Source organism: Hyperolius riggenbachi, chromosome 6 (assembly GCF_040937935.1).
Source record: "Hyperolius riggenbachi isolate aHypRig1 chromosome 6, aHypRig1.pri, whole genome shotgun sequence".
Classification (NCBI taxonomy): domain Eukaryota; kingdom Metazoa; phylum Chordata; class Amphibia; order Anura; family Hyperoliidae; genus Hyperolius; species Hyperolius riggenbachi.
The window spans coordinates 4,457,081-4,484,783 of NC_090651.1; the positions used below are offsets into that span (position 1 = coordinate 4,457,081).

The 27,703-nt window shown below is 48.0% G+C and overlaps 1 protein-coding gene across 2 annotated transcripts; it reads right to left on the reverse strand.

Annotated features, from left to right (window-relative positions):
• Window positions 1-1,812: 1,812 nt before the first annotated feature.
• On the reverse strand, window positions 1,813-23,474 carry TARDBP (TAR DNA binding protein). 2 transcript variants are annotated; one of them, XM_068238772.1, is made up of 6 exons: window positions 23,392-23,474; window positions 18,954-19,203; window positions 13,241-13,404; window positions 13,027-13,167; window positions 8,287-8,461; window positions 1,813-3,527 (listed from the first exon to the last, which is right to left on the reverse strand). In XM_068238772.1, the coding sequence occupies exons 2-6, from the start codon at window positions 19,192-19,194 to the stop codon at window positions 3,007-3,009; spliced, it is 1,242 nt and encodes a 413-aa protein (XP_068094873.1). In that variant the 5' UTR covers window positions 19,195-19,203; window positions 23,392-23,474; the 3' UTR covers window positions 1,813-3,006. The 2 variants fall into 2 exon arrangements, with proteins under 2 accessions (XP_068094873.1, XP_068094871.1); XM_068238770.1 differs by having other exon boundaries at window positions 23,319-23,450.
• Between the last annotated feature and the right edge of the window lie 4,229 nt (window positions 23,475-27,703).

The window sequence follows — 27,703 nt, forward strand, 5'->3', positions numbered from 1 at the left end:
GCAAGTCGCTAGCACGACGGTTTGATTTATGGGGGACAGCAGAGCGCAGGGGGGGCCTGGGGAGAGACAGTATAGCAACAGAGGCTGGGCATTATATGCAGACCCAACCTCTGTGTGGTAATAGGATTATTAAAACCCACCTCGGGTTCTTTTTAAACCTTTAGACTGTAAGGGCCCATTCACACTTACAATCGCAGAACGCCGGCGATTACCGCCGGCGTTCTGCGGGAGTGATTTTCCCGCGATTAGCGCGGAAAAATCACTGGACACTGCGGCGGTTTTGGAGCGATCACGATTAGTGTGCTATGCACGCTAATCACGATCGCAAATCGCGGAACGCTCGTCGCCGGCAAACCGCTGCATGCAACGCGGTTGCGGTTATCGCTAACCGCAACAGTGAGAACACGGCCACTGGCTACAATGTGTAGCGGTTCTTGCAGAACCGCTAGCGGTTTGCCGCGAGCGGGAATCGTGCGATTCCCGCTCAGGTGCGAATGGGCCCTAAGGCCTTTTGGCCAGAGCTCTTTTCCCCTTTTGTCTCACGCTTAGTAATGGGTGTGCATACCTCCCACCCGTGTAACAATATGTAGTTGAATGTATTCACTGCCTGAGCAGTAATCCATTATTTTCTTTTAACTGTATTATTTTACCTTATATGCTATTGTACAGCACCACAGAAGATGCTAGGGCTATATAAAGCAATAAGTGGATCCCGGACTAAAAACACTTCTACACTTCCTTTGGGTGGCGGTTTCAGTTCCGGTTGTAGGACGATTATCTGTTGCTTGCGTTCAGTAGTTGTATTTTTATTAAAAGATACTTAGTTTGCGGCAAAAAGTGCTCTCGGCCACGTGTCGCCAGGCAGCGCCTGCACACCAACCCTCCCAACCAGGAAGTAGCTTCAAGGGAGCCAGAGAACATGGGCATGGTAGGCATGAGTTGACCCTACACAAGCCTGCTCCCCATTTTTGAATTTTTACAAGGGCTAAGAGCAAGGTATCTTAAAGAATACAAGAGGTGAAAAACTGACAGTTGTATCTATCCTTCTCATAAAAATGAATTTTAGATAGTCCAAAGTTTAATTTTATAGTTTTGCGCTTGGCACGGTCCATACAATAGTCTATCATGTAACCTCAAGTATCCTGCAAGCCCATGTTCAAGCAGTTTTCTCCCAACCCCATATGGTTTCTACCCAGCTGAAATGTCACCCAACACGCGCCAAGAGTTCTGTCCACAGCAACCACTTCTCATGAATGAAAGGACAGTATTCCTTCAGGCATCGGCTGCACTTTAAAATAGACCCTGTAACAAAAACCAAAAACCTCTGGGGGAATACTTACCTGGGAAGGGTAAGCCTCAGGGTCATCTGTAGCCTGGGTAGGGGGAGGGAGGAGATGAAGCGTTTAGCTTTGTCGCAAGGTTTTGTGTGAGCAAACGAGTGGCAGGCAATATTTACCAACCGTGACCCAGCGCAGGTGCAGTAGGTGGAAATAGCTGAGCCCAGTCATCTCCACTCTACTGTGCAGAAGTGAGTTCTTTGCACCAGGACAGTAAAGCAGAATCATCAGGCTCTGCCATTTCCGCCTTAGCCCGAACAAACAGCTGCTACTGAGCTTGCGCAGGATTGTGGTAGGTAAATATGTACCTTGCATGCTGGATCGTCGGGACAGCAGAGGATGGGGGAAGCATTGTTAGGATGCAAAGGCTTCACCCTCCCGAGCTAAGTATCCCCCAGAGGGGCTTTAGTCACAGGTTTCTATTAGTCACTCTGGAGTTGTGTTGAAGCAGTTTCCAATGAAAGAAGCGCACACGCATATTTAAAGGGTTTTATTTAAGAATTCTACATTGACAAGTCTTGTAAAAAGCATCCAAACACAAAACACGACTTCAGCAAACAGCATTCTGGGTATTACTTACAAACCAAAACAGTCCCAACACTCTAGAAATCAGGAGCATCTCATGCCACTCCAGAGCGTTCACCCCCCCCCCCCCCCAACAGCATCATATGCAGTTCACAAAGACTCACATGGTCAGTAAAACAGAAAAGAATGCACACCTCATACAGCATTCACAGCAGTAGACATTTTCAGGAAAAAAAAGGGAGGGAAGGAAAAAAAAAATGTTACAAACTGATTTCAAACAATCTTTTAGGCAGGAAAGGCCCCAGTCTTCCAAAATGGACAAGTCCTTTGAATGCAAGAGACATTCGTACTTTACTGGCTCCCACCGCTCTCTGCACACTCTCAACCAAGGCCATCGGATCATCGAGAGACACATTGTCAACTTCATATCTTTAAAAAAAAAAAATATTCCCAAAATGCACCACCAGGTTTGCGCACGCGTTCTCTGGTTCTCGCTCATACCAAAGCCTCTCATTCGTTGGTTACCACCAATCCCACAGTTCAATCAAGCCTTCTGGATCCATCTCATCACAGGCGTGCGTTCAAAAGCGCTGGCACGACTTCCACGAATATAAAGTAGCGGATTAAAATGGCTCACCCACCGTTCGAGAAAGACTGCAGAGGAGGCGGTTCTTGCTGGTTAATGGCGTGTAGGAGTGGGAGGAGCGATCCAGGGCAGCTTAGCAAAGAGCGGCTTGCATGTGCCGGCGGGTCCCAGGCAGACAAAAGTGAGGAGCAGAGATCGGTTGTTGAAGCAGTGAACACATTAAGGGAAGACCGCTATAAACATAATCTGTGACTCATTTACATCAAGTAAATATATAAAAGGAAAAAGAAAACAAATTAAGTTACACTGGGTAATGCCAACTGATGGCAAGTGAAAAGTTCTTCACCATACAGGCTACGGTTCCAGATCAGAGAAATATATTTCACCTGAACAAACATTTCTACCTGAAGCTGAACCTTACATGCACAATTAAAGAAAAACCTAAAAAATAGATTTCATCCCCCCCCCCCCTTATTTCATCTTCCATACTTACCATAAAATTAGGAAAAGTTTCATCTACCCCCACAGTCACCCAATACACATCATTACTCGTGAAAATTACATCCCCCACCCGGAGGACTTGGAATCCATGCTTGACCCAAAGCCCCCGTTGAAGCCAGTGCCTGACCCAGTATTCGGAGAACCCCAGCCAATCGCACCAGAGTTGGAGCCGTAGGAATTGCTGCCTGACCCGAAGCCTTGCGTCTGGTCTCTGGGCTGATTGCCCTGCGCCTGGTTGTTGCCTTGTGGTCCAGGCTGATTTTGCTGGCTTGCCAGCATACCCATCATGCCCCAGCTGCTCTGAAGGGCAGCCTGAGCAGCAGCCATCATGGCGGGGTTGATGCTAAAGGCCCCAAAGTTCATTCCACCGCCTCCACCCCCCATGTTATTTGGCTGGTTGTTACTAATTCCACTGCTGTTTGGCCTGTTGTTGGGGTATCCCTGGTTCCCGAAATTTGGGCCTGGGAATCTGCCACCTCTTTCTAAGGGCGCTCTGTTATTATTGTGTTTGGGCTCTGCAGTGGACACGTGAACGCTGACGCCTTTAATGATGAGGTCTTCTCCACACAAAGACTGCGCTACCTAAAACACAAAAGGAAAAGAGTTTTAGGGCATCCTGTCCCAAACCTTTGGACAAAGCACAAGTTGTTCAGTGAACCCAACAAATCTGCATTGCTGTCATCTAGACCCACATTTAGCAAAGCAGCAGCATGGTTTCCTAGAGGTCCATAGTGTATAATGTCTTTACTACAGTATACATTTGTCATCGGCACAGGCAAATGACGCTTTGCCTTGTAAAATTATTTACTTACTCTGCAAAACCTGTTTTTTCTACATCTGAATCTGGAGATAGGACTGTAGTAAAGAATTATATACATGATGAGAACGGTCACCCTACACAGTTTGGAGCAGAGGCTCTACAGACTTGATGCACCTTCTGTAAGTATGGGGAGCGGGCCTACTGCCAGTTTCTCTGAAGAAGGTGTACACATATCCTGGAGTAGCAACAGGAGGGTGGAGCCTAATCCAGGGAATTCATTTTGAGTCGGTCAGGTGACCGAGGCATTTAAAGTTATCTTCAAGTGCAAACTGAGTCATGGCAACTACCAACCATGTACTGGTTCAAGGTTTCCAATTCTCACTACAAACCTTTAAATAACTTGCTGTTCTAGCAAGCAGTTTTTACTTGCTAAGTATGTATCCCATTAAAGGGAAACTTAAAGGACATCTGAGGTGAAAATAAACTGATGAGAAAAATAATTGCATCTATCCTCCTAAAAAAATAAATAAAAAAAAAATTAAAAAAAATCACATTTTAGTTATCCCATAGTTTTATTTAAATCTAGTTTATACTGTTTCATTGTCTCTGCTCAATGACACCTTCACTGTATACTAGAGCTCAAATCTAAATTATTTACCCTTTTTATTTGTTTCCTGCTCCAGGAAGCAATTTACTGACAGTAAAGTATTTTAAGGCTGTAATTACTTATCAGTGAGGGTTATGCTATAGTCTGACCCGGACAGAAACTGCCACTTACATACCTGATGTTTAACTCTTTCAGGTAGAGAAAGTAAAAAAGGAACACAGCATAGTTATTTGTGTGTTAGGCACTGTACATACCCATGTCTATCTCATCTCACATGTCACCTGGGGTATGCTTTAAAGGAAAGGTTCAGGGAGGGTGGGCAAAAAATAAAAATCAAATTCCACTTACCTGGGGCTTCCTCCAGCCCGTGGCAGGCAGGAGGTGCCCTCGCCGCCGCTCCGCAGGCTCCCGGTGGTCTCCGGTGGCGCGCCCGACCTGGCCAGGCCGGCTGCCAGGACGGGCTCTTCTGCGCTCCAAGGCCCGGAACTTCTGCGTCCCACGCCGGCGCTCTGACGTCATCGGACGTCCTCCGGGCTCTACTGCGCATGCGCAGTAGAGCCCGGATTACGTCCGATGACGTCAGAGCGCCGGCGTGGGACGCAGAAGTTCCGGGCCTTGGAGCGCAGAAGAGCCCGACCTGGCCAGGTCGGGCGCGCCACCGGAGACCACCGGGAGCCTGCGGAGCGGCGGCGAGGGCACCTCCTGCCTGCCACGGGCTGGAGGAAGCCCCAGGTAAGTGGAATTTGATTTTTATTTTTTACCCACCCTCCCTGAACCTTCCCTTTAAAGCAGTGTTCCCCAACCCTGTCCTCAGGGTCCACCAACAGTGCATGTTTTGTGGGAATCCAGAGAGGCAGTTAATCAGCTCTGCTGAGACACTAATTATCCCACCTGTGCATGTTTGTGGTTTTCTGCAAAACGTGTAATGTTAATGGACCTTGTGGACAGGGTTGGGGAGCTGTGCTTTTAGTGCATTTCCTGCATGCAGATTCGCATAGATAACACAAGTGGATGGGCCTGTTTCCACTTGTGCGGTTTGTCGTGCAGAAAAAATCTGCACGGCAGACCCATCAGAATTCGCACGCCACACACCCGCATGCGAATCGTCGGTAATGTAACTAAATGTGAAACGCGCAAGCGTATTAGTCTTGCGGTTTTCCCGGTGTTTCCGCTTTAATACCCATGTCAATGCTTGCCGGCATTGACATTGTTAATATCGCGTTGCACAAACCGCAAGTGATTCCGCATGAAAATCCGCATAGAAACGGCAACAAAACCGCATGCAGATTCGTTGTCGCGATTTTCGGTCGAAATCGTGCCGCACAAATGGAAACGGGCCCTAAAGGACAACTGAAGTAGTGAGAGGGATATGGAGATGGCCATATTTCCTGCAGGCAAGGTGGAGGGTGAACAGTCACCCCAGAATGGGAAAACACAGGCAATAGGCCAAATGGTGCAGTACGTCACAAAACAATAGGTGAAAAAAAATAATGTAAGCACAGAAGGTACTCGACAAAGAGAGGTTTACGAAGGCGAAACCAACCACTGCGGGGGGGGGGGGGGGGGGGGGGGGGGGGGGTGGCGATCAATAAACCTGACAACACTCGGGAATCCAGGGTAACCAGATGGGGTTTGTTCCTTTAAAGCAATACCAGTTGCCTGGCTGTCCTGCTGATCCTCTTGTTGCTAATACTTTTAGCCATAGACCACTGAACAAGCATGCTGCAGATGAAAGGTGTGCCATTTTTGCTCGTTTCAGGTGATTCAGACTCTACTGCAGCCAATAGATAAGCAGGACTGCCATGGTTAAAGGAAATAAATAAGGCAGCCTCTATTGCCCTCTCACTTCAGCTTCCCTTTAAAGGGACACTGTAGGGGGGTCGGGGGAAATGAGTTGAACTTACCCGGGGCTTCTAATGACCCCCCACAGACATCCTGTGCCCGCACAGCCACTCCCCAATGCTCCGGCCCCGCCTCCGGTTCACTTCTGGAATTTCAGACTTTAAAGTCTGAAAACCACTGCGCCTGCGTTGCCGTGTCCTAGCTTCCCCTGATGTCACCAGGAACGCATGGCGCAGACACTCCTGGTGACATCAGGGGAAGCGAGGACACGGCAACGCAGGCGCAGTGGTTTTCAGACTTTAAAGTCTGAAATTCCAGAAGTGAACCGGAGGCGGGGCCGGAGCATCGGTGAGTGGCTGCGCGGGCACAGGACGTCTGCGGGGGACCATTAGAAGCCCCGGGTAAGTAAAACTCATTTTCCCCCGACCCCCCTACAGTGTCCCTTTAAGCGAAAAGAAAACAAATGAGAAACAATTGTATGTATCCCCCTTATACCAGGACTGCGGAGTCTGTACAAAAATCAGACTCCAACTCCTCAGTTTATGAAACCACCGCCTTTAGGTACCCAAACATGCTCTGACTCCACAGCCCTGCCGCCTCCTAAAAAGGACTGTTAGTGTTCTCTGTTAAACATACTGCCTGCTGGATGCTCGAGGAATGCAGATCCCTTCACAGTACCAATGTAACGCAAATACAGTCCCTGAATCATGCGCTGCCATTTCTCCATACAGGGACAGTAAGACTGCATGTAAGTCACTTTGCAGCCAGGGGTAGGGAACCTGTGGCTGGGGAGCCAGATGTGGCTCTTTTGATGGCTACATCTGGCTCACATAATAGTCAGTAGGAGTTGATTCACTAAGCTACACCGCTCAAGCAGCACAGCTTAGTGTGGCAACGCAAGTAACATTTTCAAAGTAGGCACGTTACTGCTGCTGCATGCACTACTAACTTATTCATGCTACCCCAAAACTAACAGCCGCTCCAATTGTCCCACCCTGGATCCTGTCAGGTCCAGTGACTTTGTAGGATGAGATCCCTGCACTTTGATTGGCCCAATAGGCTGCCTGTCACATGGGACAAGAGCAGGCAGCACGCAGCAGGGTCGCATACAGAGGTTTATAGTACCACATTGGGTGGGAAGTGCTACACGCCTAAAGGGGGTTCTAAGTGGATTAGGGCCCTCTAGAAGTAAGTGCCACCTTGTATCACCTGTACTGCCCTTTTTATCCAGAAATAAACCAGTTTGATACTATCCACTGAAAGCATCCCTGTTTTGCTTTATCTGCACCTTGAGTGCATATGCAGGTGGTGAAGAGGAGGGATACACATCCAAGGGAAGAATATACCTGCGTTGTGAATTTCTACTACATAGGCAGCCTATTAGGCCAAAGTGCGGGGATCTCATCCTATAAAGTGAATCAACCCCCAAGTCAGCTAGCTAATTGTACAAGCTGTTAGTCGGTATTTCTCCTGTTTGGCTCTCGGGGAAATTGCAGATGTTGCTGAAACCCAAGAGAAGCTGAAGACGTGTCTGACACTTCCGCTGCCCGGTGGATGAACTGTATACACATCACTATGGCAACAGGGACGCGAGCCCTCTGCTGCGCATGCGCAGTCCCAGTTTGGAACATATGGTATGGCTCTCACAAAATTACATTTTAAAATATCTGGCGTTTATGGCTCTCAGCCAAAAAGGTTCCTGACCCCTGCTGTAAATGAGCTCACTATCCCCTTCTGCTCCTAACCCTCTGTCCCCAATTACATTACACATGTCCAGAATTAGGTGGAACGGAGTGGCATGCTAGGACACCCCAGTACTTCCACTCTGCACCAATCACAGTGTATCACATGATTGGTGCAGACTGTATCAATTGTGGACAGACTGAAGCATCGGTTCAGAGAGCACCTCAGTACGCAGATACAGGATGCACAGCCACGTCAGTCTGGCCACGTAAGCATGCTATAATCCTTACCATATCCTATAGCGTTCCCCCTGCAGTGCCATGCACATTAATAGGGATCTGTATACGCCGGGTAAACAAACGCTTACAGGTTTACTTGGCCTGACCACCTGAGTCATGGAATGACCAAGAGCCCCACCGCTCAGGCTGCACAAGGAATCCAACACCTACCTGATCATCTGCAAACGTGACAAAAGCAAACGCCCGGAATGGCTTTGGAATAAACACATCTACGACTTCTCCGTACTGCGCAAAGAACTGGCGGAGCTCCTCTGCACTCATATCCTCCGTGCAACGGCCGACAAACACCTTACGGCTCCGCATGGGCTCGTCGGGACTCTGCTGCAATGGGGGGAGAAATCAGCACATCGTCAGGTTTATAATGCAGTTATGCAAACAAATGCCAGCGCATACATACTACCTAAACTGACACATAACAGCGCTGTGAGGGTCGTCTCCCCCTCTCCCCTCATTCTCAGGTCATTTCACAGAGATCTTCCTCACTTACGCTCAAATCCAAACAAGGAAGCCGACGCTAAGGAATAACAGCATCATATTGAGAGCGTACAAGAGAAGGCGGGACTTGGTACACAGGAAGTAGGTGGGGAGAGAACAGGAAGCTAGGGAGCAGGAGACTTCTCAAAGGTTGGGGCACTACCTTAGGTAGTACTTACCCGGGGCTTCTAATGACCCCCCCCCCCCCAGACGTCCTGTGCCCGCGCAGCCACTCACCGATGCGGCAGCCCCACCTCTGGTTCACTTCTAGAATTTCTGACTTTAAAGTATGAAAACCACTGCGCCTGCGCGGCCGTGTCTTCGCTCCCGCTGAAGTCACCAGGTGCGTACTGTGCAGGCGCAGACTGTACTGGGCTTGTGCAATACACTTCTGATGACGTCAGCGGGAGCGAGGCAACGGCCGCGCAGGAACAGTTTTCAAGTAACAAATTCTGGAAGTTAACTGGAGGTGGGGACCGGAGCATCGGTGAGTGGCTGTGCAGGCACAGGACGTCTGCGGGGGACAATTAGAAGCCCCGGGTAAGTTCAACTCTTTCCCCCCCTACAGTAGTCCTTTGAGCAGCCGTGTTATATTCAGTTTGTACCAGGCACAAAGCTGCAGTGATTTTCTTACAGGGGAACTCCGAGCACCAGATTCTTAACCGTAAAGCCTTGCACACGTTGGATAGTCTGAAATGTCCGGCAATCAAAACAAAACTATAGCTTAACAACAACTGATGTCTGGTACTATTCCCGATCCAACTCCCGGATCAATTCAGAGAACTACTGGCCAGATATTGTGCAGTTGGCCAATGCTCCAGAGCACCAGAATGTTAAAAGGTATTTTGCGTGCAGTTTTTGAACAAAAGTTTGGAATATTGAGTGTAAACATTTATTTATTTTTTTGACTAGAAATCTTGTTTGAGCGGTGCTGCTGGTTGGTGTGTACAGACCTTTACAGCGAGGAAAACAAAACAAAAAACCGGCTAATGTCAAGTAGCTTTGGGACTATACATCTCCTCCGGATCACCAATTACCGACCTGGGTGATCACCACAGACATGGGAACCACAAATTAAAAATGCCTAGCTCTACACCATCTAAATGGGCAACATGAGCTCACCCAAAGACACTGAACAGCCTCCCCTACCAAGCAAGCACTGAGTACAAGAGACGCTAGAACTCTACATGTGTAACTTAACCACTTAAGGACCGGGCTCACTTTTAGCTTTCTGTGCTGAGTGGACTCTACAGCCCACAGCACAGAACGTAATTGAGCCAGGGCGACCAGACTTCCCCCCCCTTTTTTCCCCACTAGGGGGATGTCCTGCAGGGGGGGTCTGATCGCCGCCGGCTATTATGGTTCAGCGGGGGGGGGGGGGGGCTCCTCAAAGCCCCCCTCCGCAGCGATTTCCGCCCTCCCTCTACTTCCCTACCTCTCCCGTGGCTTGTGGGCTGCGCAGGATGGATATCCGTCCTGCGCCGTGTAGTATAGGCTTCAGCCTATCAGAATGCGGCGATCCCCAGCCAATCAGAGGCCGGGGATCGCCGATCTCCTTTACGGCGCTGCTGCGCAGCAGCGCCGTATGATGCAAACAGCGGGGATTTCTTCCCCGCGTGTTTACATTACGCGTGCGAGCCGCGATCGGCGGCTCGCACACACCCTCCGTGAACTAGCATGGAAAGGCCGCTCGATCGAGCGGCCGTTTCCATGGGAAACCACTAACGACCCGCCGACGCCTATCGGCGTTAGGCGGTCGTTAAGTGGTTAAGCCTCAGCTACACAGTACAATTTTCCATCAGAGAGACGGATCTATTAGTTGATCGATTAATAGCAGAAACAAAATTTATAAATCGGTTCAAAGCGGTGGACAAAGGCTTGAATAAGAACAAAAACTTTTTATATTGGTATGAGGCTGATATTTAATGCCAAAACTCTCTCAGCCTATATAGCTAAACTTGTGAACTCAGAATTTATGATACCTCTGTGTCAGTCCAACTCCCAGGTCTGTGAGCATGGAGTAAACAAGGATCCTTATCTCAGCTAACAACCTCTCACCCCATTTAGATGTTCTGTTTCACTTAACCTCCCTAGCGGTATTGACAGATTATCAGTCCATACAAAACATGCTGTGAACAGTATAAACGGTGCATACACATCGATACTCTCCTGCACTATATACTAGACCCTTGCTTGACACATTTTGGCAAGTTACAGGAAAAAAAAAAGTTATAAAAATCAAATTTCAGCACTTAACACGACGAAGGCTGCAAGGCCGAAAGCTTGCTTATTCTTATTCATTTTTAGTTAGCCAATAAATGGTATCATCCTGATTTAAAACTTCTTGCTTTTACTGATGGCTGACAGTACAATACCTTACTGCTACTACTATGAATTTAATAAGAAACTGCGTGTAGACATCCAAATTATTTCAGGTCAATATTGCAATAGATTTTGCTTTAATAAGTACCCAAAATCGATTGCAAAATCTAACGCAATCCGATTGGAAATTATCCAATAAATCCAATCTGCTGGAAATTTGTAACCTGTAGATGAGGCTATAATACTGCCCCCACCCAGCAGCATGAAATCTGAGTCTACATGTCTGAAGACCGCAGTCTGAATCTGACCTGTGCTGGAGCCTCCTGCATTGACTAGATTAAAGGACAACTAACGAAATTGAGGCTGCCATGTTTTTTTTTTTAAATACCAGTTACCTGGCTATCCTGCTGATCCTCTGCCTCTAATACTTTTAGCCCCTGAACAAGCATGCAGCAGATCAGGCGTTTCTGACATTGTCAGATCTGACAAGATTAGCTGCACGCTGCTTTCTGGTGCTATTCAGACGCTATTGCAGCCAAACAGATCAGCAGGGCTGCCAGGCAAATGGCATTGTTTAACCAGTTCGGCCTATCTGGACGAGCTTCCTCGTCCAGATAGGCACTGCTGCTGCCGGCCTGCCGCCAGCTGGTGCGCACGGTTAGCCCCCCGATCAGTGAATGGGAATATAATTCCCATTCACCGATCTAACTTACCCGCAGAAATACCGACGCTTTCTCTCCAGAGAGCGCGGTATTTCTGCCCCCAGGAAACTTCTCCCCAGCATTTTAGTTCCTGGATGCGAGATCGTTCGCATCCAGGACTTTTTTCACTGTGGCCATCTTGTGGCCAAATAGTAAACTGCACCCACATACATTTTTAATAAAAAAAACTAATTATTTTACATTTAAAATTAGCAGTTTCCCTCCCACACCAAAAATTACCCACATACACTTTTTTTTTATAAAAATAAAAAATACAATTAAAAAACAAACAAACAAAAAAAACAACAAATAGTTACCCAAGGGTCTGAACTTTTTAAATATGCATGTCAAGAGAATATATTATATTATTTAAAATTATAAGCTTCTAAATAGTGATGGACGCAAATTGAAAAAATGCACCTTTATTTCTAAATGAAATATCGGCACCAGAAATTGTGATAGGAACATCGTTTAAACGGTGTAATAACCGGGACAGATGGGCAAATAAAATACATGAGTTTTAATTATGGTAGCGTATATTAATTTCAAACTATAATGGCCAAAAACTGAGAAATAATGAATTGTTTTCATTTCTTTCTGAATCTTCCTGTTAAAATGCATTTAGAAAAAAAATAATTCTTAGCAAAATGTACTACCCAAAGAAAGCCTAATTAGTGGCGGAAAAAACAAGATATAGATCAGTTCATTGTGATAAGTAGCAATAAAGTTATAGGCGAATGAATGGGAGGTGAACGTTGCTCGGATGCATTAGATTTTCGGACTGCGGTGCTGAACCGGTTAACAGGAAATAAATATGGCAGCCTCCATGTGTCCTTCAACAGTGTTCTCGCTGCACCCAGACTAGGAGCTGTGTGGCAGCAATCCTCAATTTTAACTTCCTTAAAACGAAATTCCACTTTTGTTCAGGTAATTCTAGGAGTATTTTTGGGGAAAAATATATAATTTTAGCTTTCTTACCTTGCATTTATCATCATAGACAAACGCAGCCATTCCAAAGGCTTCCTAAAAGAAAATGCCAGATGGGTGCATCAGAGCCTGCTGCGGACACCTGTTACTTCCAGGTGTGCATGTAAAAGTTGCAATACTTCCTGCTCTGATCAGGTGACTAAGCATGCAGGAAGATGGGAGTTACTGGGCACTCTGTACTGTAAAGAGTACAGAAAAACTCATTGTTAGGGGAAATGCTACGGGAGCTGCCAGCCATGTCACAGTCATAACTGGCTGCAAACTTATTTTATTATTTAACTTGTGCTGCACTGATCTAGTTTATAACGAAAGTGAATTTCACTTTAAGCAAGTTTTGGCTACTTAGTAAATCTTCCCGGGTCGAATTAAACGGCACACATCTGAGACGGGAACTCTCCTTACCTTGGAATTGGGAAGTTTGCAGTCGCACCACCTCCCGTCGATCATGTGACGCTGTGACATCACTTTCACTTGCGTTTCGTACTCTGTGAATCGGACGAAGCCGAAGCCTTTCGAATGTCCCGTTTTGGCATCTTTTTTAACCTGCATGAAAGGCCAGTTAGCGAAGGATCACCAACATGGAAAAGCGAAGGAGTAACTCTGACGCCTGCCATACCTGGACCATGATGACTTCTCCGAACGTGCTGAAATAATCCTTCAGGTCCTGCTCTGTCGTTTTCCAAGGAAGACCCAACACAATCAGATCCGAGGTTTTTGTAACGGCGCGCTTGATCTTCACAGCAGAGGACGCGTCCGTTTCATCCATCTTCCTTTTGTTGTCTATGATAAAATGACAGTTGAAAAGAGGAAAGGTTTTGTCAAACATATTTAATCTTTATTATCAGGTTGTCATTAGGTAAACTGAAATAGTGTAAGAACTATAATTAGAGGAACATATATATGCATATCTTATGGTATATGGCTAATGTAACTGTTTGCATTATCATCTCATGGGCAGTGTGTGTTTAATAATCCTATTATATCTGGTGTGCTGTGAATTATAATAACCTTATGACTTTCAGTTAAACTGAATGGTCACCTTTAACCTACTAAGAAAGAACTGCTTGCGAACTGTGAAATACCCTTTCACCCAGAAAGAATAAACTGTTGGTGAACTCTGTAGAATAAGAACTTTCACCTAGTAAAAGTATGAACTCTGAACGACCTATCAACTGTGTATAAACCCTGGAGTCGTAAATTTCAAGTTGGCTCCATCCATCCAAGGCCAACTCCCCCTCACATGGATGGGACATGTCTAGACATGTCTGGCCTTTTGGTGACCCTGAAGGAACAAATAGTATAAATATGGCTTTGAAAAGCTCAGTGGGGATCATCAGAGAAACCTTATATATCGTATGGCTTAGAATGGGACTCAAATCTCAGGGTCGTGGGTTCGGACACCCAGGAAGGAGAGTTTGGTAAAATATCTTTTTAATTCATGTACTTCAGATGACCAAAGCTGTTAGATATTTATTATGTTACTTCAATATTTCTGATAACATTGTTCTATGTAATTTTGTATATTGCTTGTATATAACAAGAATACATTTTTATACAAAAGGATCTACGTCTAAGACTATTATTTCAATGGAGATATCTGTGATACTACAAATACACATTGTTGGTATGACAGTGGCTATACAGCCCATCTGACCCACTCCAGGAGAACTGACGCTTAATTGAGTTTAGTATTCTCCATAGTTGGTTCATCTATTTTATATAATAGTCCAACAATTTAACATAGCTCTTAAAGGATACCCGAAGTGACATGTGACATGATGAGATAGACATGTGTATGTACAGTGCCAAGCACACAAATAACTATGCTGTGTTCCTTTTATCCTTTTACCCGAAACATCAGGTATGCAAGTGATAGCTTCCATCCGGGTCGGACTAGGTCAGACTATAGCAGAACGCTCACTGATAAGCAATTACAGCCATAAAACACTTTCCTGTCAGTAAATGACTTCTGAGAGCAGGAAAGAAAGAGATAGAAAGGGTCAATAATTCATAGATTTGAGTGCTAGCATACTGCAATGAAGGTGTCACTGAGCAGAGATAAGGAAACCGTAAAAAATTAAAAACGCGATTTACATATAAAACAAAACTGTGGAACAAGGAGGATAGATACAATAGTTTTTCTCATCAGTTTATTTTCACCTTGGATGTCCTTTAAGGAATAACCTTATACAGTGTTCTCCTTAGAATTATTTTCCAGCCGGGTGGCATGAAAAAAAATAGCTGGGTGGGGCGAAATGAGGGAATGGAAGGCCGGCGCTTTTCTGCACAACTTTGCTTACAACAGAGGAGGAGGTGAGAGCCAATGTCAGCCGGGTGCTCACCAAAACTAGCCGGGTGGAGCACCCGGCTAAAAGAGCCCGGGGAAAACACTGTAATAGAGGGCTAACACCTCTCCTACCTAGGACACTTCCCCCACTGACCCCCATTTCTACCATATCATACACAGCAGCCCTTTACCGATCACATAACCCTTTAGACTGTAAGGCCTTTCGGCCAGGGCTCTCCTCCCCTTTTGTCTGATGTCTGCGCACCTCCCACCAGGGCTCTCCTCCCCTTTTGTCTGATGTCTGCGTACCTCCCACCAGGGCTCTCCTCCCCTTTTGTCTGATGTCTGCGTACCTCCCACCAGGGCTCTCCTCCCCTTTTGTCTGATGTGTGCGTACCTCTCACCAGGGCTCTCCTCCCCTTTTGTCTGATGTCTGCGTACCTCCCACCAGGGCTCTCCTCCCCTTTTGTCTGATGTCTGCGTACCTCCCACCAGGGCTCTCCTCCCTTTTGTCTGATGTGTGCGTACCTCCCACCAGGGCTCTCCTCCCCTTTTGTCTGATGTCTGCGTACCTCCCACCAGGGCTCTCCTCCCCTTTTGTCTGATGTCTGCGTACCTCCCACCAGGGCTCTCCTCCCCTTTTGTCTGATGTGTGCGTACCTCCCACCAGGGCTCTCCTCCCCTTTTGTCTGATGTGTGCGTACCTCTCACCAGGGCTCTCCTCCCCTTTTGTCTGATGTCTGCGTACCTCCCACCAGGGCTCTCCTCCCCTTTTGTCTGATGTCTGCGTACCTCCCACCAGGGCTCTCCTCCCCTTTTGTCTGATGTCTGCGTACCTCCCACCAGGGCTCTCCTCCCCTTTTGTCTGATGTCTGCGTACCTCCCACCAGGGCTCTCCTCCCCTTTTGTCTGATGTCTGCGTACCTCTCACCAGGGCTCTCCTCCCCTTTTGTCTGATGTCTGCGTACCTCCCACCAGGGCTCTCCTCCCCTTTTGTCTGATGTCTGCGTACCTCCCACCAGGGCTCTCCTCCCTTTTGTCTGATGTGTGCGTACCTCCCACCAGGGCTCTCCTCCCCTTTTGTCTGATGTCTGCGTACCTCCCACCAGGGCTCTCCTCCCCTTTTGTCTGATGTCTGCGTACCTCCCACCAGGGCTCTCCTCCCCTTTTGTCTGATGTCTGCGTACCTCCCACCAGGGCTCTCCTCCCCTTTTGTCTGATGTCTGCGTACCTCCCACCAGGGCTCTCCTCCCCTTTTGTCTGATGTCTGCGTACCTCCCACCAGGGCTCTCCTCCCCTTTTGTCTGATGTCTGCGTACCTCCCACCAGGGCTCTCCTCCCCTTTTGTCTGATGTCTGCGTACCTCCCACCAGGGCTCTCCTCCCCTTTTGTCTGATGTGTGCGTACCTCCCACCAGGGCTCTGGAGTCGGTACAAAAATCATCCGACTCTTCAGTTTATGAAACCACCGACTCCAACTTCAGGAACCCAAAACGGCTCCAACTCTGACTCCTTAGTCTAATACTTACCAGGGCTGTTGATTTGGTACAAAAATCATCCAACTCCGACGCCTAAGTTTATGAAACCACCGACTCCAACTCCAGTTACCCAAAGTTGCTCCGACTGACTCCACAGCCCTGCCTCCCACCCCTGTGTAACAATCTGCAGTTGATTGTTTACTGCATCAGTTGTAATCCACCATTGTCTTGTAATTACTGTTGTATTGTTATACCCTGTATGCTGTTGTACAGCACCATGGAGTATTCTGGCGCAATATACAACAACAATAATATGTTAGGCACCGCTGTTCAATAGATAATACAGGGACATTACATTACATGGCATGAAATGATACACAAAATAGAGAAAAAACAATGGGCAGATCGCAAGGTAGGGATGAATACAGAAGAGGAGTCACTGAGTCCATACGGTGGTGGAGAAGAGCAAATGGGGGGGAAAGGGTTTATACGCAAAATACAGTGCACTGAGGCCAAATCTATGTCCCAGCCTGAGTTATATAGCCAAGTGATTATTTTCTGCCTACAAAAGGATTCTCTGTATGAGAAGAGGAACAGACAGCATGGGTATGCAGACCCAGCACGAACTCTCTGCTTAGCTTCATATATCCGACCTCAATTACCACAAGTCCGCACATAGCGCAGCTCCGTGGCCCGCTGTGTGCAGTGGATCAGAAGGGGAACTATAGTAGCGAGTGGAGGGGGCTGAATTATGGACGGGCAGAGGGGAGGAAGAGCTGCCACTTCCTGTCCATATTCGACTTTCTGCTCAGTCGAAGATTACGACTGAGCAAAATGGGGGTTACAAGGGGCACTGAAGGGGGGAGGATGTTGCTGTGTGCTAGTTGCAGCACCAATAACAAAAACAATAAAATTATGGGGCCAAGGTCAGGGTATTTTAAAGTGGATCCAAGATGAACTTTTACTCATTGCATAATTGTGTTCCTTTCATATAGTTCATAGGGCATTCCTCAAGCCCAATACTTGTTTTGTTTTAACACTAATTCCCTATAAACTAAACAAGCCTCACCCGCAGCTTCTCCAGTGCCTTGGCCCTGTAGCAGGGGCTTATGGGAGCTCAGTCTGGGCAGGAGAAGGTTACTAGCTAGTGATTTCAGAGGCAGAGGGGACTGAATTTGTTGTCACATTACACACAGGCAAGCTGATAGCATCTCCAGCCCTCAGCCTGTGACAAACAGAACATGACTGCCCTAATTGTATCACAGGAAGAAATTGTCATACACTATTAAAGTTGTTTGCAGCTAGATTTGCTGTGTAAACTATCTAAACTTTAGATAAGATATATAGACAACTAGTTATAATTAGTTTTTCATCTCGGAACAGCTTTAAGAACAAACTATTTCGGTACTTATCCGTTCGCCGGGCGCATCCTCTAGGTGGCGACAAAACTCCACCAGAGTTACAGCTTTCCCTACTATCCATGTCGGCCTGGAGGGGGAATAGTAATTAGCGCCACCTGCCGGATGCGCCCGGCTAACGGATAAGTACCACTATTTCTAATCTAATGCTTGAAAAAAATATCTGTTTTCCCTTTTGATGTTGCATGTATATAAGCTGTCTGTACCACCAGTTTGCAAACTAACAGGATGTAAACCTGACGAAGGCTGCAAGGCCGAAATCTTGTTTATTTTATTCATTTTTAGTTAGCCAATAAATGGTATCATCCTGATTTAGGGCCCGTTCACACTGCACGCGTTTCCAGCCGCGTTTTGGAAACGCGTGCAGGTGGCCGATACGCACGACATCAGACATTGCATAGAGTGCAATGTCTGATGTTCACACTGCATGCGTTCCGCGAACGCATGCTGCACGCAGATTTTGCTAAAACGCGTGGCTGTCCCATTCACTTTTCAGTGATGGGATCAGCCACGCAACGCACACAAACGCGGATGGCCATGCGTTCGTACACGTTGCGGTCCGCATGCGTTCAGCACACATGGCCATCCGCATTTGTGATCTGAACGGGCCCTTAAAACTTCTTGCTTTTACTGATGGCTAACACGGTACAATACCCTACTGCTAATCTAATCCCATCACACAGAGTAAATACACCCATACATACATCAAATTACTCCAAGTTCCTGCAGATTCAATTAATCTGATCAAATAGCAATCAATTCCGTTGCATCTCAGACCGTCTGTACCCAATACTCCTACTTCTAAAGGCCCATCTACACGATAAGATTCTTTGTACGATCCGATTCTATTTATGATCCGATTAAATATGACATGTCCGATCGAGATTCGATTTGCCATTGTTTTGCAATGGCAAATCAAACTGAATCGCATCCCGGTCTGACATGTCGGATTTAATCGGATCGCAAATAGAATCATACAAAGAATCGTATCGTGTAGATTGAGCTTAAGATGGAGATACTGATAACCGGGGCGGTCCAAAACTGAAGCCCAGATACGAGCCACATGCTAGCCAAGTCATACACACTACAATCTGCACACAAGCCACGTGTGAGCCAATCTACACACTGATGTACAATCTGCACGCACCTTTGGGGTAATTGACGACATAAACCAGGTTTCCCCATCCAGCTTCCGGGGCGTGAAGGATTCCTTCCACCAACCTGACGCCACGCATGCACTGGTTCACAGGGTTCCGGTATCGGAGGCCGCAGGCACCAGGGAACTGCGCTGTAACCGTGGACAGAAGAACGGTGCCGTCATCTTCGGAGGGGATCTCCATGGGCTCCTCATTCTCGTCCTCCGCTACGCGAATATATTCCATTTCCATGGCTGCAAACTGCAGGAGAAAAGCCGCGTCAGAGGTCATACACAAGATGCCGGCACTATATACATCAGTCCATAGGAACTCAACACAAGGCGCTGTGTGTCCAGGCCCGTTACTGAGCGCACCACATGCATGGTCAGGGTAGAGCGAGACAATAGCAGTGTAAGGCAAACACTTCAGATGTGACTGATATGGAGTAGCATGCTGGGAGTTGTAGTTACTTGGCAATAGAAAGAAAAGTATGCAAAGCATGCTGGGGGTTGAAGCTAATTCCTTTTCTGTATTGCGCTTTTCTCCTGTCAGACTCAAAGCGCTTGTGAGGCAGCCACTGGGACGCGCTCTCTAGGCAGGAGCAGTGTAAGGGAGTCTTGCCCAAAGAGCTCCTTACGGGAATAGGTGCAAATTACTGAATAGAAAAAGTCATGATTTGAACCCAGGCCTCCGGTGTCAGAGCCCTTAACCATTACACTATCCAGCCACCGCTTGGCAACAAATCTAATAAAGGTGCAAAGCATGCTGGGAGTTGTAGCTGCCTAGCAATAGAAAGCTATAAAGGTGCAAAGCATGCTGGGAGTTGTAGCTGCCTAGCAATAGAAAGCTATAAAGGTGCAAAGCATGCTGGGAGTTGTAGCTGCCTAGCAATAGAAAGCTATAAAGGTGCAAAGCATGCTGGGAGTTGTAGCTGCCTAGCAATAGAAAGCTATAAACGTGCAAAGCATGCTGGGAATTGTAGCTGCCTAGCAATAGAAAGCTATAAACGTGCAAAGCATGCTGGGAGTTGTAGCTGCCTAGCAATAGAAAGCTATAAAGGTGCAAAACATGCTGGGAATTGTAGCTGCCTAGCAATAGAAAGCTATAAACGTGCAAAGCATGCTGGGAGTTGTAGCTGCCTAGCAATAGAAAGCTATAAAGGTGCAAAGCATGCTGGGAATTGTAGCTGCCTAGCAATAGAAAGCTATAAACGTGCAAAGCATGCTGGGAGTTGTAGCTGCCTAGCAATAGAAAGCTATAAACGTGCAAAGCATGCTGGGAATTGTAGCTGCCTAGCAATAGAAAGCTATAAACGTGCAAAGCATGCTGGGAGTTGTAGCTGCCTAGCAATAGAAAGCTATAATGATGCAAAGCATGCTGGGAGTTGTAGCTGTCTAGCAATAGAAAGCTATAAAGGTGCAAAGCATGCTGGGAGTTGGAGGTGTAGTTGCCTAGCAATAGAAAGCTATAAAGGTGCAAAGCATGCTGGGAGTTGTAGTTGTCTGGTCTTTGCAGAGCATGCTGGGGGTTGTAGTCGTCTGGTCTTTGCAGAGCATGCTGGGAGTTGTAGTTGCCTAGCAATAGAAAGCTATAGCATGCTGGGAGCTGTAGTTGCCTGGTATCTGCAGAGCATGCTGGGAGTTGTAGTTGCCTGGTATCTGCAGAGCATGCTGGGGTTGTAGTTGCCTGGTATCTGCAGAGCATGCTGGGAGTTGTAGTTGCCTAGCAATAGAAACCTATAGCATGCTGGGAGCTGTAGTTGCCTCTGTAGTTGCCTGGTATCTGCAGAGCATGCTGGGAGTTGTAGTTGCCTGGTATCTGCAGAGCATGCTGGGAGTTGTAGTTGCCTGGTATCTGCAGAGCATGCTGGGAGTTGTAGTTGCCTGGTATCTGCAGAGCATGCTGGGAGTTGTAGTTGCCTGGTATCTGCAGAGCATGCTGGGAGTTGTAGTTGCCTAGCAATAGAAAGCTATAGCATGCTGGGAGCTGTAGTTGCCTGGTATCTGCAGAGCACGCTGGGGGTTGTAGTTGCCTGGTATCTGCAGAGCATGCTGGGAGTTGTAGTTGCCTAGCAATAGAAAGCTATAGCATTCTGGGAGCTGTAGTTGCCTGGTATCTGCAGAGCATGCTGGGAGTTGTAGTTGCCTAGCAATAGAAAGCTATAGCATTCTGGGAGCTGTAGTTGCCTGGTATCTGCAGAGCATGCTGGGAGTTGTAGTTGCCTGGTACCTGCAGAGCATGCTGTGAGCTGTAGTTGCCTAGCAATAGAAAGCTATAGCATGCTGTGAGCTGTAGTTGCCTAGCAATAGAACGCTATAGCACGCTGGGAGCTGTAGTTGCCTAGCAATAGAAAGCTATAGCATGCTGGGAGTTGTAGTTGCCTGGTATCTGCAGAGCATGCTGGGGGTTGTAGTTGTCTGGTCTTTGCAGAGCATGCTGGGAGTTGTAGTTGCCTAGCAATAGAAACCTATAGCATGCTGGGAGCTGTAGTTGCCTGGTATCTGCAGAGCACGCTGGGGGTTGTAGTTGCCTGGTATCTGCAGAGCATGCTGGGAGTTGTAGTTGCCTAGCAATAGAAAGCTATAGCATTCTGGGAGCTGTAGTTGCCTGGTATCTGCAGAGCATGCTGGGAGTTGTAGTTGCCTGGTACCTGCAGAGCATGCTGTGAGCTGTAGTTGCCTAGCAATAGAAAGCTATAGCATGCTGTGAGCTGTAGTTGCCTAGCAATAGAAAGCTATAGCATGCTGGGAGCTGTAGTTGCCTGGTATCTGCAGAGCACGCTGGGGGTTGTAGTTGCCTGGTATCTGCAGAGCATGCTGGGAGTTGTAGTTGCCTAGCAATAGAAAGCTATAGCATTCTGGGAGCTGTAGTTGCCTGGTATCTGCAGAGCATGCTGGGAGTTGTAGTTGCCTGGTACCTGCAGAGCATGCTGTGAGCTGTAGTTGCCTAGCAATAGAACGCTATAGCATGCTGGGAGCTGTAGTTGCCTAGCAATAGAAAGCTATAGCATGCTGGGAGTTGTAGTTGCCTGGTATCTGCAGAGCATGCTGGGGGTTGTAGTTGTCTGGTCTTTGCAGAGCATGCTGGGGGTTGTAGTTGTCTGGTCTTTGCAGAGCATGCTGGGGGTTGTAGTTGCCTAGCAATAGAAAGCTATAGCATGCTGGGAGCTGTAGTTGCCTGGTATCTGCAGAGCACGCTGGGGGTTGTAGTTGCCTGGTATCTGCAGAGCATGCTGGGAGTTGTAGTTGCCTAGCAATAGAAAGCTATAGCATTCTGGGAGCTGTAGTTGCCTGGTATCTGCAGAGCATGATGGGAGTTGTAGTTGCCTGGTACCTGCAGAGCATGCTGTGAGCTGTAGTTGCCTAGCAATAGAAAGCTATAGCATGCTGGGAGCTGTAGTTGTCTAGAAATAGAAAGCTATAGCATGCTGGGAGTTGTAGTTGCCTGGTATGTGCAGAGCATGCTGGGAGTTGTAGTTGTCTAGAAATAGAAAGCTATAGCATGCTGGGAGTTGTAGTTGCCTGGTACCTGCAGAGCATGCTGTGAGCTGTAGTTGCCTAGCAATAGAAGCTATAGCATGCTGTGAGCTGTAGTTGCCTAGCAATAGAAAGCTATAGCATGCTGGGAGCTGTAGTTGTCTAGAAATAGAAAGCTATAGCATGCTGGGAGTTGTAGTTGCCTGGTATGTGCAGAGCATGCTGGGAGTTGTAGTTGTCTAGAAATAGAAAGCTATAGCATGCTGGGAGTTGTAGTTGCCTGGTATGTGCAGAGCATGCTGGGAGTTGTAGTTGTCTAGAAATAGAAAGCTATAGCATGCTGGGAGTTGTAGTTGCCTGGTATGTGCAGAGCATGCTGGGAGTTGTAGTTGTCTAAAAATAGAAAGCTATAGCATGCTGGGAGTTGTAGTTGTCTAGAAATAGAAAGCTATAGCATGCTGGGAGTTGTAGTTGCCTGGTATGTGCAGAGCATGCTGGGAGTTGTAGTTGTCTAAAAATAGAAAGCTATAGCATGCTGGGAGTTGTAGTTGTCTAGAAATAGAACGCTATAGCATGCTGGGAGTTGTAGTTGCCTGGTATGTGCAGAGCATGCTGGGAGTTGTAGTTGTCTAGAAATAGAAAGCTATAGCATGCTGGGAGTTGTAGTTGTCTAGAAATAGAACGCTATAGCATGCTGGGAGCTGTGGTTCTGCAGCGTTAGCAGAGACCTCAGTAGAATTACACGCAGCTGAGCTCCCCTTCCCCCGCCTCTCTCTCTCCTCTAGCCTCGCGGCCTCTCCTCCCTCCCCGCAGCGCGCGGCCTGCTTCCCTCCTCTGGCCTCGCGGCCGCCCCGCCTCTCTCCTCAGCCTCTCGCCCCGCCCCCCGGCGGCCCCCCTCACCGTCTCCAGCTTCCAGGGGCAGGCGGGGCTCCCTGGCGGGGTCGCACGTCTCGGGGAATCTCGGCCGTCTCACCTCCTGGTAGTCAGCGAGCTCCCAGCTCCGCTCCTCACAAAATGGCGCCTCTCTCCCAGCTCCGGAGCCGCTCTATATACTCGGACCGTACCACCACCCGGGAGAGGGGTAACCGGACCGTCCCATGCCGCCTCACACCTCCCCTCCGCCTTCAGTCACCCCGCTACCGGCGGAGACCTCGCTCTATAATTCCGGAGAACGCCATGCGAGCGCAGAGGCTGCTCCGGGATACTCACCATACAGCGGCGCTCCCCTACACTGCGTCGAATGGAACAGTCCGAGCCCGGCGCATGCGCAGAAACCGCAATGTGGCGGATCTGGCCTCAGAGACAAAGGCTGGAGGGGGCGGGGTCTACACGTGTTCGGGAAGGGGCGGGGTTCCTCCGCACAATGACGACAGAGCTGTTTGAAGGGCGGAGCTCCAGTAGTAATAACTGTATTATATGAATGGGAAACACCATATAAGGAACAGACTCCTGGGCGCATACAGCACAGTTCTCTTTATATATTCAAAAGATTGTTACACATGATAGAACAATAGCTGAATTAAACACACATACATACTGTGCGCGTATAAATAAAGCAAAAAAAGGATACCTGAAGTGACGTGACATGATGAGACAGACGTGTATGTACACAAATAACTAGGGTCTATATGGCTGATATTGTGGTGAAACCCTCCCATGGGAAACTGTGAGGACCATGGTCCTGGCAGTTTCCTGTCTGTGAATCTCATTGCATTGTGGGACATAGCTGTTTACAGCTGTTTCCAACTTCCAAAAAAGCAAGCAGCATCTCCTTCCAGTGACATCACCTACCAGCAGTGAAGATGTCACCATGTAATAAATGTCTGAATGTAAAATCAGGGAGAGGAAAGATTTTACAATGGGCAAACACTGACTAAATCATTTATACATAATTATTGTAAGAATGAAGCACTTTTTTATTACATTATTTTCACTGGAATTCCTCTTTAAGCACCACTAAAACTGGCGATGTGCTCATTAGGCATGATCCCTGCTGTTTGGATTTGGTACTCTGAGCCTTTAAAGAGAATCTGTATTGTTAAAATCGCACAAAAGTAAACATACCAGTGCGTTAGGGGACATCTCCTATTACCCTCTGTCACAATTTCGCCGCTCCCCGCCGCATTAAAAGTGGTTAAAAACAGTTTTAAAAAGTTTGTTTATAAACAAACAAAATGGCCACCAAAACAGGAAGTAGGTTGATGTACAGTATGTCCACACATAGAAAATACATCCATACACAAGCAGGCTGTATACAGCCTTCCTTTTGTATCTCAAGAGATCATTGTGTGTTTACCTTCCTCCCCCTGCATCTCTCATGCACTGAAGTTTCAGGCTGCTCGTTTCTTCCTGCAAACAGCTTTGCCCTTGTCTGTAATTCTTCAGTATGTGAAAGCCCAGCCAGCTCAGAGGACGATTTATCCAGCTTGTAAAAGATAAGAGAGAAGAGAGAAGCTGCTCTAATCTAAATAATACACAGGCAGTGTGCATAGAGGGGCCTGGAAGGGGGAGTTCATAGCAGAACCACAACACTGAAGAACTTGGCAGCCTTTCAGACACAGGCTGACAAGTCTGACAAGAGAGAGATAAGTTGATTTATTACAGAGACAGTGATAGTATAAAGTGCTGCAGTAAGCCAGAACACATTAGAATAGCTTTTGGAACTTGTAGGATGATAAAAAACAGGATGCAATTTTTGTTACGGAGTCTCTTTAAGCTGGCGGTCACGATGCTGGGGGGGGAGGGGGGGAGTTAATACACCCTTGCTGGTGCCTATAGCCGAAGCCGGCGGTCACGGTGCTGGGGGGGGGGGGAGTGTTAATACACCCTTGCTGGTGCCTATAGCCAATGCCGGGTTTGGAGGAGGAAGTATTGGAAGGATGGATTACAGCCTGGAGTGCATCGGCTATAGGCATTGGAAAGGTTGAGTTAAACTGCGTCTGGAGGCAAATAAAGAAAATCATATGCTCACCTGTGGAAAGGGGAGGCTCTGGTTCCTGTAGGGTCTATCCTGCTCCTCTCTCAGTCCCCGCGTTCCGCTCCTCCATTAGCGGTCTCGGGTCTGCTCCCTTCCACTGTTGGAGGCTTCAGAAGGCTTCAGTAGCCAGAGTGGTCCGCTCTCTACTCTGCGCATGCGCCAGCACGCTGTCTCTCACACTCACGCATGCGCCGTATGGAGCTGCCTGTCTTCAGGAGCATGCTGTCTTTCACACTCGCGCATGCGCCGTATGGAGCTGCCTGTCTTCAGCAGCATGCTGTCTCTCACACTCGCGCATGCGCCGTATGGAGCTGCCTGTCTTCAGCAGCATGCTGTCTCTCACACTCGCGCATGCGCCGTATGGAGCTGCCTGTCTTCAGCAGCATGCTGTCTCTCACACTCACACATGCGCCGTATGGAGCTGCCTGTCTTCAGGAGCACGCTATCTCTCACACTCACACATGCGCCGTATGCCGTATGGAGCTGCCTGTCTTCAGGAGCACCTTTTCTCTCACACTCACACATGCGCCGTATGGAGCTGCCTTTCTTCAGGAGCATGCTGTCTCTCACACTCGCGCACGCGCCGTATGGAGCTGCCTGTCTTCAGGAGCACGCTATCTCTCACACTCACACATGCGCCGTATGGAGCTGCCTGTCTTCAGGAGCATGCTGTCTCTCACACTCGCGCATGCGCCGTATGGAGCTGCCTGTCTTCAGGAGCATGCTGTCTCTCACACTCACGCATTCGCCGTATGGAGCTGCCTGTCTTCAGGAGCATGCTGTCTCTCACACTCAGGCATGCGCCGTATGGAGCTGCCTGTCTTCCAAAGCCTCCCGCAGCGGGAGATTGGAACAGGGAGCCAGCGCTGGACTGAGAGGACCGTGAGAGGAACGGGAAGGCTCTATCGGGCCCCCCTTCTTTCACTTTAGGTGATTATCTTTTTTTCCCCTTCAAACTCTCTTTATCCCCCCTCCCCCCCCCCCCCCCCCCCCCCCCGCTGTGACCGCAAGTTTGAGGTGACACTGATGCGGAAAAAAATTCATGATATAATGAATTGGTTGTGTAGTACGGATAAATAATAGAACGTTGGTAGCAAAGAAAATAGTTTCATATTTTATCACATTTTATAACTTTGCATCATTCTCTTATAATTGCAGTTTCCACAATACACTCAGCATTGTAAATGATTTCACAGAGCAGGCTAGTGACCCTTTGAACTTTTCTCTGTAAAAAAAAACCATAAACAAGGAAGAAACAATGTGAGACAGTTGAGATAAGTGCTTCCAAAGACAGTGCTGTCTGCAGGGCTCAGAGAAGCACTTTTGCATAGATAACAACTGAAGTTTCTTAACTCTTCCTCTGCTGGAAACAGTACGAGACTCATATCTCTGCTACTAATGTTTTATTGCTTAGCAGTACTACACGTACAATGCATTATATCATAAGTTTATTTTCACTTCAGATTTTCTTTAAAGAAAACCTGAGCGAAAAAAACCTCCCCTGGGGGACACTCACCTCAGGTGGGGGAAGCCTCCGGATCCTATTGAGGCTTCCCCCGTCCTCCTCTGTCCCACGGCGGCAGAGATAAAGCTCCCTGAACAGCGGGGATGTAAATATTTACCTCCCAGCTCCAGCACAGGCGCAGTATCGGCTCTCCGCTCGGAGATAGGCAGAAATAGCCCGTCGCTGTTGGACTGCTCTATTGCACAGGCGCAAGTCTCCTGTGTCTGCGCAGTAGAGCGGACCCGACAGAGATCGGATATTTCCGCCTATCTCCGTGCTGAGAGCCGCCCCACTGGAGCCAGGAAAGGTAAATAAATCAGCGCTTGTCAGGCTTGTCGAGGGAGGATCCCGGGACACTTTGGTGGAGCTAGCGATGGACTGCCTGCAGCTACAGGGGAGGGGGAAAGCCTCATTGGGACCCTGATGGCCCATACTCACGGGCAACTTTTCTTCACTGTCGCTAGCACACGGGAGCGTGTGCGCGACAGTTCGGCGACAGCTCATCGCCACATCCCTCCATGTACACACGCAGAAGAGGAATCAGCGGTGCGACCTAAGCTGTCGCCGGCGTTCCTCCTCCTCCCGTCGGAAGCTCCGTGTTCTCTGTAGAGGTTGCTGTCGCTAGCCCGCGCCAATCGCCTGGCGACAGCAGCAACGGTTCGGGGTGCGCGCCCGTGTTGCGCCTCATACTCACGGGCGACCTGTCGCCGGAATACGCGCGCGCCGTGTGTTGCGGCGACAATTGTAGCCCGTGAGTATGGGCCATGGGGCTTCCCCCTCCCGGGGTGAGTAGCCCCCAGGGGA